At 38.6% G+C, this 13,450-nt stretch overlaps 1 protein-coding gene across 2 annotated transcripts in view; it reads left to right on the top strand.

The window, feature by feature from the left end:
• LOC106860200 (bifunctional heparan sulfate N-deacetylase/N-sulfotransferase 3) overlaps window positions 1–13,450 on the top strand; it is a 51,904-nt gene that overhangs the window by 18,522 nt on the left and 19,932 nt on the right. The window contains exons 3-6 of one of the 2 annotated variants that reach the window (XM_014887936.2): window positions 5,228–5,315; window positions 5,888–6,042; window positions 8,576–8,761; window positions 11,209–11,337. In XM_014887936.2, the coding sequence (XP_014743422.1) occupies window positions 5,228–5,315; window positions 5,888–6,042; window positions 8,576–8,761; window positions 11,209–11,337 (558 nt within the window). Of the gene's footprint in view, window positions 1–5,227; window positions 5,316–5,884; window positions 6,043–8,575; window positions 8,762–11,208; window positions 11,338–13,450 lie in introns of both variants that reach the window. The other variant, XM_088164239.1, reaches the window with a different exon arrangement.

The raw sequence follows: 13,450 nt of genomic DNA, 5'->3' as shown, positions 1-13,450 counted from the left end.
GCTGACAAAAACCTCACATTGCCTCTGTACTGGCCATCACCACATCACTAGAACTTAAACATACCCAAAGACTGTTAGTGCATTTTAGATCCACTTTGGTTTTACTCTCAGTTCTGTTACACTCTGAGAACTCAGCTCTTAATACTTGGTGTTACATAAGCAGGTTGAGTATTAGGTAAAAATGGAGCCAGCAAGGTTTCTTTTGAATCCTATCTGACCGAAATCTAGGGGAACATAGGTAGCAGTAGGGAGTTTTATTAGTTCTGTTTCAACTGACCTGGGATTTTTTTGACCTTTAATTAAAAGAAATGCAGGATTTTATTTCTACTAACTGCAAAATAACGAGATCTCTTAGCTGTTTAGTAACAGTAACCTCTTTCATCTAAGTACAGATTAATTAAGAGCTAATAAAGCAAAAGTTCAGACAGAACCCTGAAAACAGCATGCTAATTACTTTGCTTTATTAAATGCTATTGGCACCAAGTATTTATAACCTTCAAGTTACCTTGTCGTAATTAGCTCAGTTCTCATTAGCTGGTACCTCAGCCTCCACTCCAAGAAGTGAGAAGTCAGTATAGAAAGCTGGAAATATTTCTTAAGTCTCTTGGTTGCACAAATGATTTACCTAGATGAAAGAGCCTAATTACTTGAAAATACATAATTGCACTATCATCAAGATCATTATTGTATGTGATGAAAAAACAACTCTAAAGGAAGACCCAGTGACATTTAAAACAGTGTGTCCTGATGAAAAAACTTTTGATTTATGTCATTTGAGCAATCTTTTCTAAAGTGGCTCTTTACATTTTAAGGATCTTTGACTGGACACATAAGTTTGGACACCTAAGATGAAGTTGTGGCTCCTGAATTTTTTTCTTCTTTTGGACACTGAAAAACTTAGAGGGCACATAACTGGACTCCAGCCTGATACTTTGTTGACACTTAGAGGGAAAATTGGGTTACCTGTTCTCTGCCAGCAAAATACTTTGCAGAAAAAGCTGAAGGTTTTCTTAGTTTTTCTCTCTTGCCCTCTCTGTGTTGTCAGCTCTGCTAACAGAGTGCACAAAGACAAATTAAGCTTTCTTGTCCTTTTGTGTGGATAGGTAAAATGTTTTTCAGATAGATCCCTATACCCAAAGCAATTATTCTTTCTTCTGCATAGATTAAATGTTTATAGGAATGGGTGTCAAATTGCTGATCTTGGAAATCCAGAAAGAGTAGTGATTGCATTTTAATGATGTTCCAAAATACATAATTTATCATGAAGGAATCATTTTTCCTCAGAAGCAAAACAGCCCCATAAAATACTGATTCCCAGATACTTGGGCTTCACTGAAGCTGTCTTGTGTTCCTGCTTGGCCTGCTGCTTCTCAACACCCCAGGATCTGCAGGAGGGGGAGGTTGTGGTGAGGGAGGCAGGGGATGTGTGAGTACCTGAGCAGCAGCTTCTGCTGAAGCACTCCCAGAGCAGAAAAAGGCCAAGTGATGTCCCAAAAAGTGCAGAGTAAAATGACATCACATCAGCTACAGCTCATTAAACCTCTCTACACCAAGAACTCCACTCTGAAAACGGCTTCAGTTCTGTTTCTTCCCTCTCTTGCAGGGATTACAAAAGAAATACAATGTGGAAAAATTAAAGCTGCTTCTGGATAAGAGCTCCCATAGAGGGGCTTGCTCTGCCTAACTCACATGCTTTCACATTTCACTTTCTATTAATTTGTCCATCCTTTTCAGAAGGTCCTTGCCTGTACTGAACAGCCAACAGGACATGAGAAATTTTACTCAAAAGCAAAATTATTTCTAATTTAATGGCACCTTTGATAGTATTGTCAGACAGTAAAACAGTTAAGCAAGCAAGCGTTGAGAGATGAGATCTGCTTCCCAAAAAAAAGAGGAGGAGAAAGGCTTTGTGGAAAATGATGAAGCTGCCCTTGCATTTGTTGCTGACATGAAAGCGTGTACTGATGTCAAGTGTAAGATGTTAATGCTGCAGCACTGTGAGGCTCTATCTGTCTGCTTGCCAATTTAGTTGAAATGTACATGATTACAAGTAGAATTACCAGCATATTGAACTATTTCTCTTTTCAAGTGCCTGAGTTCTTTAGCAGCTTTTCAGCAGGAAAATAGTCATAAATATGTTGGTGTGACTGCACAAAGAAGGCGTCATTCCTTTTTGGTGAGCCAGAGTTCAGCAAGGCAATCTTGATTTATTCCTTTGATCAGTCAAGGCATTTGAGTCTGAATATTTGTGTTGATGCTGAAGAAATTACAGCTGTCTGTTTGCTGAAGACAGGCTGACACTTGTAGCTTCTCTGTGGCAGACTCTAAAGTGAAATCACATGGAGATATTTGAGGGCAGGAGGCAGGGTGGTTTCCTGGCTATGGAAATGGGAAGCAGGTTGGAAGACAGGAGTTTGATCCTTGGTTTTTCAGCTGATTTACTTGAACAAAAACTTCTGACAGCCCATGTCATCTGTCCATGCCTCTGTCCTGTTTGAGAGATGAGCAGATCTGTTGTTTTGCTGTTGGGTTAACTTTTGTCTATCCCTTGAATTGTAACAGGGCCTTTTTCTGAGATTTTTTTTTTACTATTAGCAAAGAAAGGAGTCTTTCATCATATATTGAACACTTACATTTGATTTCTGGCACTAGGAATTTCCTAAACCTAGTCTGTGAGCTTAGGAAAAATTCCAAAGAAACTGTATGTGAAAGGGATTATGCAGCCAGCGATTTATTTTCTTTATAGTACCAGCAGAAATATAACATGTACTAAATAATTATTTATAAACATATGAAGACTTGACTAGATGGTTTTAAAATAAAATCTTCAGTACTGGTGTATTTATGTAACATCTCATACAGATACCCAGAGGGGCTGTTCATAAACAATCATAAAATACCAGCAGTTTACCTTCAGCTTATAAAGCAGCATGTAGAAATGAAATTTCAGGCTTTTATTCCCCCTACTTCTCTCTCTTTCTGTCTTTCTGATGGAAACTCACAGTAATAGGCCCTGCCATCTGCTACTATATATTTTTCATGAGTTTTAACATTTTGTTTTTAGAACCTGAAATATGAGTAAAATGTCAAGTCGCCCAGAAAATAATCACAGGCACGACAACTCAAATGTTAACTCGGCTTGTCTGTACCCAGAGTGGTTCACAGCAGGTCTGTGGTATCCCTGTTCCCAGGCAGAGCAGGTACACCCTTGGAATTAGCTGATACATTGCCAACACAAGGCAAGAAGGTGGGAACCACACTGGCAAAATTAATTCCCAGGGAAGAAGTGAACTGTGTTGCATTGTTACAGAAATGTCTTGGGCCTCTTGCCACCTTTCTCCCTTCTTCTCCCTTTTAAATGTCTGTTTGCCATTCTGGTTTTCCATCCTGCTGAGACTAGACTGGAGGTGACAAGCTGGGCAGGTGTTAGAAAGGTGCAGGATAAAACTTTCAGCTCAAAAAAAACCTAAGAGGATAAAACTTACAGCTCTTAATGTGGAGGGAAAGAAGTGAGCAGCCCTTTGTGCCACCTGGCTGGCAGGCTGTGCTCAGCATCCCCTTCCCTCAGCAGTGTGTGTGTGCCCTTAGCACTTAGGAATAGAGTAGCTGGATTATTTGCCTCCTGCCTCTTTAACCATGCAGAGAAAAAATTATTTCATTGAATAGGTTCTGAGCAGCTCAAGGTTGGTTTTCATATAAATCCTGGGTGCAGATTTGCTGCCTTTCATTAGAATAAGAAGCCTCCTCAGAGATCTCTGCACTCTCAGCCTGTGCAGAAGCCCTCGTTACAGCATTGCAAGATTTTTCACTTAATATTCTGCTTCATAAGTCTGGAGCTTGTTTTCAATTATCTCCATTCTGTGCTTCATTTTGCACATTGCTGTAGAGTGCCTCTTGTTCACAGGACAGTTTTCAGGCTTTGCAGTGAAAGGTGATGATGTTTACCAGGTGAGCCCTGGGAAAGTCCTGAAGAAGAGCCTGTGTGCTCTAATAAGGTGGATATTGCCTCCATCTGTAAAGTGGGTCCTATTTTAAGGAGCTGTAAGTTGAGTGTACTATGCCTAATACCTAAACAGGACTGGACTTCCTAGTGTTTTCTTGTCATTGGCATATAATTGTAGGCAAATCACTTACATGATGAAAAAGACTGGCTCGTATTTTTCAAGGCACTAAGTTGTCTTTGCATTTCAGGAGTCGGGCACCTGCTAGATCTTTCAACCTTTGAAAATCTCCAGTCATTTTGATCTTTCTTGTGCAATTAAATACATTCACCATTCATAACACAGTTACTCTTCTCTGACAATAGTAATGTTTTCTACCACTTTGTTGAAATCATTGTGCTATACTGTATGTTGACTTGGAAAACTTTTTGATGACCTTTTGTCATTTATTTTGTTTTTGCTTTGCAAAGTTTGGAAAGCTGGGTTTCTGTGTTCCACCTGAATGACTGAACAAGAGAACAGCAGGATGTAAGAGTCACAGAGAACTGCTGAATGTAATATGTAAATCTGAGGAGTAACAAATCAACAAGAGCATATTGAAATCAAAGAGTCAAGCTGCATCTGATGAATAATGCTTCCCCCTTCTTCCTACATGGTGTTTTTTTGTTTGTACTACTTCAGTGCAAGTACACAGATGCTGACAGTCAGTATGCTCACTGTCTGAGAAATGAGTCAGAATTTGGGGGAATCTGCAATCCAGGTCTTTGATGTGCAATAGGGTTCATTTAGCTTCTTGCTGTCTCTAGATTTTTCCTTTTGCATTGCCCATGATTTTGAGCCATGACTGAAATGCTGTGGATGTACTTGAGCTGATGTAGAGACACAGCTCTGACAGGTGCTCTTCACCCTTGTGAATGGGGTAGTGCTGGGGCCACAGGATGTGAAATTCATTCCTGGCTGTGGCCCAGGGTTGCTGAGTGACCAGTGGAAGGTCTTTGCTCAGTGTCTGCCTTTGTTTTCCTAGCTCATGATTCACAGAGTAACCCAGCATTTAATAGCTGGTCATCTTCATGAGGAGAATGATGGAGTTTTCATGCGGTCTTTAATCTTTATGTGCTAATAAAAATATCTGTCCTGCTCTGTCTTACATGAAGTGCTGTTTTTAAATAGCAAAACCAATTGAAAAGGCACATAACTGTAAAAATATTTATATTGTTATATTAAATTCCTGTGCCAGGTTGTGTTTTCTGCAGGTATGTTTATGTGCTGGTTTGTTTCTTTTTCAGGCCCTGCTTGATACTCAGAATCTTTTGAGAGCCCAGATTACAAATTTTACTTTCAACCTGGGATTTTCAGGAAAATTCTATCACACAGGTAAGAATGAAACACTAAAATTACTTTGATTTTGATGGTGTTCTGTGTAGTGTGAAGACAAGTAGGAATGATAGAGTCTAATGCTGTGTTCCTGCATTAGCTGCTCTTGTGGAACAGATTAAATGCCTCCCTCCTTTTTATTAAAATTTAGTTCCTTTCAGTCTGCTTTTGAGTGGTAAATTCCACCAGTCACATAAAATTCTGTATTGATTTCACTGAGGCATCTGTTGAGCTACCACAATTCGTCTTTGTAATTGTTTCATCTTTACTGTAGAAATATAACAATGTATATTATCCATTAAAATAATTTTGTTTTAAACCCACTATAGAAATAGGAGACATAAAATAGAGATTATTAAATAGGATGTGGGCTAGCAAAGTGGTCCTGACTGTCCCGTTTTGTCACCAGTGCCTCAGCAGGAAATGTTTTAACTGGTCACAGTTTATGATGTTAATATCATTCTTATTGTTTCCAGCATTTGTAGAAAACATAATAAAAGCAGAAACTTTACTTCAGAAATGCTTGGAGTTTTTTTGTTCTGTTTTGGTTTTGTTTTTCATTTTCTCTGCAGGGACTGAGGAGGAGGATGAGGGTGATGATCTGCTGCTGAGATCTGTGGATGAGTTCTGGTGGTTTCCCCACATGTGGAGTCACATGCAGCCACACCTCTTCCACAATGAGTCCTCACTCGTGGAGCAGATGATCCTCAACAAAAAATTTGCCTTAGTGAGTTATATTTTTGCATTTTTTATTTAATTTAGGTACTCAAAAACTTCATTTTCAAACATGCAGTTCTGCAGTGATACCCAAGAACGTTTTGTATATTCCCTTTGAATCAACTTTATGTAAACTTATTTTGAAAAGCATCGCCTTTACTAATTATTTATTCACAGCAAAGCTCTGAATCAAAATGTTTCAGTGAGAATATAAGAAAAAAACATAACAGGTTTTAGGTCTGGGGCTATTGGAGAAACAGATGACAGTTAATTTCATACAATAAACCAAACCCAAATTGCCATCCATAAACCATGTTATTTGTCTAAAGAGGGGTCTGGTGTTACGACCTAATTGTATGAAAATATCTCAGCAGACATAACTTGTTTGCTGAACTGCATCTGCTCTTCCAGCAGCCTGATTTTACTTCTTCCTTTTCAAAATCCACTGGTTGCTCTTGAGCTGGCAGGTGATGACTTTGTTCCTGGAAGGAGCAGGGGGATACGAGATAGTAGAACAACAAAGAGTGTGCTCCATGGTCATGTGTCAGTGAGTGTAGGAGAGCAGGATAGAGCTGATTGTCAGCCAGTTAACGTTTGTATTTGAAAACTTGGCTTTTAAGTGAGAGACATGCTTGCTTTCAAATTAAGATTTCACCAAGTTTGCTGTAAATGGTAGTTGTACTGAGTACAGGACAACTCTAATGTTTCCTTTCAAGAAAGCATTGCAGTAGGTGTTAGATTCCTCAAAGTTTAAAAATCTTCTGTCCAGAATAGCCCTTTTCATATGAATGTGTGTACTGGTGCAAGCTCCACTGGAAATAAAATGGGTCCTTGTAGTTCTGGTGTGACATAAGCCATCCTCAGGGATTAGTGTGCAGGATGTAATTGTTAGAGTTTATAAGGATAATGCATATTAACTCTGGTTTATGTAACTTCAGCAGTTGCCACTTTCATCATTACTTTCAGTGTTTTTAATGCTTACAGGTACCTTCTGTTAATTTTTTTTCACCTTTAGACATACAGACATGAAGCTGCTCATTGTGTTTCATTTGCTCAGAGCATTTAAATTAATAACAGAGAGAAGCAGCCACATTTTTGAAAGAAGCCAAAATTGCCAGTGCCTTGTGCATTATCCACTCAATGTGTGTATTGTGTGGGAGATGCTCAACTGGAGAATAGCAGTCAGTAAGGAATAATGGAGACATTAATTCATTGAAGATGATAGGCTCCTTATTAGAGTGAAAGATTTAGATTACAATTTATTACTGCCTATTGTGAAACTTGAGGGGAGAAGCCTTAAGAATCAGACTTTTGTTTATAGATAAATGAATGCAATGCAGTGGGATGTTAGAGAATACAATTTTTTACATGTTCTGTGAAGATTTTCCTTTCTGATGTTTATGCATGCTTAAGGGCAGTAGGAAAGATAAAAGGAAGAAGAATTGGATTGTGTGTGATGGAATTAAATTGTGTAAAGCACATTCTTTAAACATAGACAACTTGAGGTTCTCTGCTGTGATTGAACCAGGCGTGTCTGTTACACACAATAAATGGTTTTACTCACCTCACACACTGTTTTTGTAGAGATTTTCCTGTTCTTTAGTTACTAGTTGATTCAGAGGATCCAGGTATCAGCCAGTGCTTTGCACACACAGTATGATTAGGAAATATGATGAAGATGACCTTATCAATTCAAGCCATATTAAAAACTCTTAAGAATTAAAAGACAGTGCAAGAGCAGTCTTCCTAAATCATGGCAAAATGTTATCTTATGGACTGTGCATTCTGCTGATCAGGCTAGCAAGGAATATCTGCTATATACTGTTCCTTTGAAAAGTAACCTGAAGGAAAATGCATTGAATGTGAAGAGAATGTAATGGCACCAAGGTGAGTATGTACACATGAGAAATACCAGGAGTCTTCAAAAATAGGAGATGTGCTACAGAAAGGTTTACTCTACAACATCTGCCTGGAGACTCTTACAAGTGGTTATCTTTGTTCCTTTTTTGACCTGACACTGAAATAGTTAAGCTGGTTTTTGAAAATGGATTTGTGTTTTGAATGGACTAGAGGGAAAATGGAGTGAATCTTAAAATTCAGCTCCTCATCCAAGTAATTGTGAAGGTACACATAGTGGGAATTGTGCTTTTGTAGCTGTAGCTGCCAAATGCTACGCGTTGTGTTGAGTGTGTGCCAGTGGTTTTCTCTCTGAAATCAGAGTCCGTGAGCAAATTCTTTGCAAGAACTTGAAAGAGTGCAGCTTTCTGTTTAATGTAGATTGAAGAAACCAATGTAAAATGAATTTTATCCTTCTTCTCTGCCTACTCATAAAAATATTTTCTAAAAAGGCTTTTGTCTTAAAATCCTGAGTTGCATCTTCACCCTGCTGCCCTCCATCTCCTTCCAGATCAGCATATTTTGATATTACTGTTACTTGCATTTCAGACCTGTTCTTGGTCTTTCACAAACAAAGCATTTGAGAAATGCTAAAAGATCAATTTTGTTCAATTTTTGAGTGCAGCCGTTGTTGCATCATGTTTTAGGAACACGGTATTCCAACTGACTTGGGCTATGCAGTGGCTCCACACCACTCAGGAGTCTATCCAGTACATGTTCAACTTTATGATGCCTGGAAAAAGGTTTGGAACATCAGAGTAACCAGCACGGAAGAATACCCACATCTGAAACCTGCAAGGTATAGACGAGGCTTCATCCACAAAAACATCATGGTGAGTTGTGTTGCTGATGTTCATTTTGTACTCTGCCATTTCATGAACAATTTCCTTTTAAGTGGAAAGGCAGGCTATCCTGAAAGTTCACATTGTGAGAAGCACATAATTTTATGCATAAGTGGCAAGATGTATTTGACAGTGTCTTGTTAATTAAAGTCAGTCTGATGCTGGTGATGTTTGTGCTGATGAAGGCACCCTGCTGACAGCAGTTAACAGGCTGTTAACTGTTCTGGCCCTGTGGTTAATGCTGGTTCTGAGAGCTCAAGGAAAAAGTCAATTTTGCATCATTTAGTACAATATACTGGGTTAGATTTCTATCAGGTTTTCAATTTGCATGGTACCATTAACTGCAGAAGAGTACTGCCAGGTTCTGCCTCCTCAGAATCTGGATCTGGGTGGGTACATATTTTTGTGTTCCCCATGAACTGTGGTTGCCCTTGTTTGGCTTCCTGCCGTACACAAATGTGGGCTGGGCTTTGGAGCCTCGTTTAACCCGGGGCTGTCAGCCTGGGTGCAGGCAGAGCCTCAGGAGCTGCAGGGAAGGGAGACACCCCCCACACCACCTCCAGGCTACCAAAGTGCTCTCAAATGCCACTGTTTTCCTGAATGACATATCTGCCAGCACTGCCACTGGCAGCCACGTTTGCCAAAGGAAGGGCTTGTACACAAGTGACACGGAAGGCGTTTGTGCTGTTGCCATCTGGGCACTGGGGTGGAGGCTATTTCGGGTTCACATCTCGTCAGTATTATCTCAGAAGTGTTTCAAAACAGCTCTCCAAAATACTTGGTGGCATGTTCCCAAGTAACTTTGTTCTGGAGTGTGTGGGAGAGCAGTGAATGGGGGCCCTGGGTTGTACCTCTGGCTGCAGCAAGCACTTTGGGGAGGTTGGGAGCCTTGGCACAGCACTGCCACTTAGAGCAGAATTCTGGAATTGTTCTCAGGTTGCTATGGATACCACTTTGCTAAGCTAAGTAGTAATATTTTAAAGTTTTGATCTATTTTTGGGTGAAGCAAATGAAAATGATCTGCTGGAATCTAGGAACAAAACTGACACCACTATAGGGTTGAGCTGCAGTTTGTTCTCCTCAAAGCAATCACTGCGTGTGAAATAAGGGGTTTGAGGGTCTGCTCAGGGAGCAAAAGCATTTGGGGAAGACAGATGGACTCAGAATCTCCAAAAATCCCTTCCATAAATATTTGTAAAAGCACGTCATTTGAAGACACATAATGAGATTTCACACAAGGACGCTGCAGCCAAAAATCTCTTTCCAAAACCAGTCGTATAAAACCACCTGCTGAGGGAGTCCCAAGCTTTCAGTTTTCCAGGGCAAATGCATCAATATTTTACATCTGCAGGCTAATAGTAATGTAGTAATTGTTGTGTAAGATTTGTCAGAGCACCTCCCATCCAGTACAGCTTCATTCCCTGCCTCTGTGAAAAATTTTTCTCATATTTCTTCAATGAAATCCAAAGGTTTTTAAAAAACTTAGGCAAGTTTATAGCAGATGTACAAATTCCATACGTTTTCTGACAACAGGAGTTTACAATCTGTGATCACAGTCTTCTCTCCATCACAACAAATTGTTGAGATTGCAAGAAACAGAGAGTATCTACAAAGCCACAGCCTGTGTCAAATAAGGCATTTTTATGCTTTAAAAGTTTATCTGTCATAACAATCCCAGTTAAGCATTGTACATGAACATCCATACTCAACTGTTGATTGTTTCATAAGGAATAGACATAATTGAAGTACTCTCCAGTGAATTATTTTCTGTATTCAAGAGAAAATATTTTGAGTTTCTGATGAAAAGCATAACTGCATTTAGTAGTTCTTCATATTCAAAAGATTTGTTCTTGGATTGTTTTCAAAAATAATTTTGCTTGTACTATGTATTTCAGCTGTTTTTTTTTAAAATAGCCTTGTTGAATGAGAAGTAAATCTTTCTTATAAGGTGGGTATTATTGGCAAAATTCCCCATGTGTCAGAGTAGGATTATTGGTGGTGATGCCTAAGCCAAAAAAAACCAAAATTTGCCTTTCCAAATTACAGTTTAAATTTACAACAAAGCCATCATTCACATAAAAGTGGAACTGATTGATATGATATAAAGTGATGATATTTTAGATTATCTTTCCCCTTTTAAAACTTGAGACTTGAAATATTTGGGTTTAGGATGCAGTGCTATGGACAGGATGCATTTGAGTAGGCTCTGGAATTGTAATTTGCTGATAGAGATCAGTGTCTAATTTCAAATAAAATGGGATGAATTTTTGGATTATATGATTTTAATGATAATAACTCATCTAGATCAGTACTGATTTCCAGCAAAGTTGAGAAGCCAAATAAACCCAGCAGTTTTCTTTTATATGTTACTTTGGCTTTTATCATCTCATTTAAAGTATAAACTCTTGAATTTTTTTATGTTTTTTTCATAAATTCAGGTGCTTCCTAGGCAAACTTGTGGCTTATTCACCCACACCATTTTCTATAAAGAGTATCCTGGAGGTCCAAAGGAATTAGACAAAAGTATTCAAGGAGGAGAGCTGTTCTTCACAGTAGTTCTCAATCCAGTAAGTACAGTGGAATTTTGAATTTATTTTTTTTTTAATTAATTGAAGGAAAAGTTACTGAGTGTTCCAGGGCTGATCATCTGGGTCTCCCAAGCAGTAATGGTTACTGACAGTGAGTTCTTTCGATTTTTTAATTAATTAAATTAAGATCTAATAGCATATATATTCTTAGTTGTACAAAGTCTCCACCTTTCTTTGACAACTGTTTTTTGTTAGTAATGCAGCAGTGCCAGCCTGTCTTGTTCTTTATTTTTTGCATGAAATAAAACCACTGAGATTTAATTTTTTGAAGAATTGGAATGTAAAGAACTGCTGTGAATATCTCAGGTAAAGTTCATTTCTCTGCTGTGCTCAAGTTGTGATGCAAAGTGTTGGGAGCACATCTTGAGGTGAGAAGGCTGCAAGCAAGGAATGCTTGGGCTCCAGTCACTTTTGAGAAATTTCAGTTGTTCTCTCACAGCAGCTTCAAAGAAGAGATTCAAGTGGAGGAGCCACTCAGTTCAAAGAAAAGATCTGGGTAAATGAACCACATGAGCTTAACCTTTCATTTATCTTCAGTGGAAGATAAACAAGAAGTGAGGCACTGAAACTCCAGAGCAGTGACAGAAGGGAGCAGTGTAGTACTTCAAATGGCAGGAGATTAGGTCAGCTGCCTCAAAACTGACCTTTTAGGCAAGCTTTTAGATGAGGTTTTCATTTGGGGTCCAAATCAAACATAAAAATAAAATTCTGCTGTTTTACAAAAATGCAGTGACTGAGAACACCAAAGGGAACAAAATATATTTCCATTCAAATCTTTTGGAATAACAGCCTAAATCTTTTGCACCTTTTTTAGTCTTCTGCAGTGTAATGCAGCCCAAAGGAAAACCCATTTTTGAAAGCTACTTCAGCAATTTAAATACAGCTGTATTTTTCAAGCCTCAGATTCTTTCAGGCAGTAGTTTTGGCTCTTTGAGAGCAGTTATTGTGTTTTGTTCCCCTTTTTCATATTCACATAACAGAATTAGGAAATAAAAACTTTACTTCCTTAGCACACATGTGGTTTCCCTTGTAGAAGGTTGCAGTCCTGGCTTTGATGATGTGTATCATTCCAGGCACAGCATAGAATCAGTCAGAGAATGGTTTAGGGTGGAAGGGACTTTCAAAACCATCTATTTCCAACCTCCTGTTAATAGAGCTGAGACCTGGAAAATTCACTGGGTGGGGAGAATATTGGCACCATAGCAGTCCTTTGACAATGTGTGGGTTTTGACTAAAAGTTTTTAGGTGAGCAAATTAGAGGAAGGCACAGAACAATATTTTGAGTCAGGACAAAATTTTATTCCACACTGAAATACAACCACAGCAGCCAAAAACTATTTTACAATGTAGGAAAACAGCAAAATTTAACGTGAGTGCTTGAGGCATCAGCCTTTTAAGTTAAAAGAATGAAGAGAATGGAGGGGAAGACAAGCAGTTAAACATCCATGATTTTTGATATTCATCATGGAGGTTTGATCATGTCTGCCTGACATCCTGGAATGTGAGTACAGTCATGTCTTTTTATACATTACAATTAGGTCCTTGATTCATGCATTGCTGTGTAGACTCTGTCAGCACCTACTTCTGAAAATTATGATATCCCCAATACAATACAGGCTAAAAGAACAGAAGTTAAATGCAGTGTTTTCTAAATATAACTGTAAATAAACATAAGGCCAAAATCTGCCCAAGACTCCTTCTGAGCAGTGCCTTTGAAAAGATGATGCATCTGGTTCCTAAATGTCTTTCTGTGAACAGTTCCTGACGTTCTAAGCATGAGCCTGGCACATAGTCAGTTTTAAGATTGTTTTGTATCTTTGTGTGGTTTAGGTCCTACATGTATTTATGTCATGCTTTGCAAGTCAGAGTTGGGCAAAAATTTAGATGTTAAAATGAAGACTAAGTAGCTTTAGGGGTCTGTCTAATTATGGAGTGGCATTTTGGATTTCATAAGCTTTCTTGTGTTTTCATTAAAATTGTGATATTTCTTTATGTCAAACACCCAGCTGTTGAGAGGATGAAAAATTCTGTTATGAGGCATTTTCAAAATGTTGTTTTTCACTAATACAAAACTAAGAAGAGAAAACACTGC

This window comes from Sturnus vulgaris, chromosome 4 (genome assembly GCF_052056855.1).
Source record: "Sturnus vulgaris isolate bStuVul1 chromosome 4, bStuVul1.hap1, whole genome shotgun sequence".
Classification (NCBI taxonomy): domain Eukaryota; kingdom Metazoa; phylum Chordata; class Aves; order Passeriformes; family Sturnidae; genus Sturnus; species Sturnus vulgaris.
This window is presented reverse-complemented; position numbering and strand designations above follow the sequence as displayed.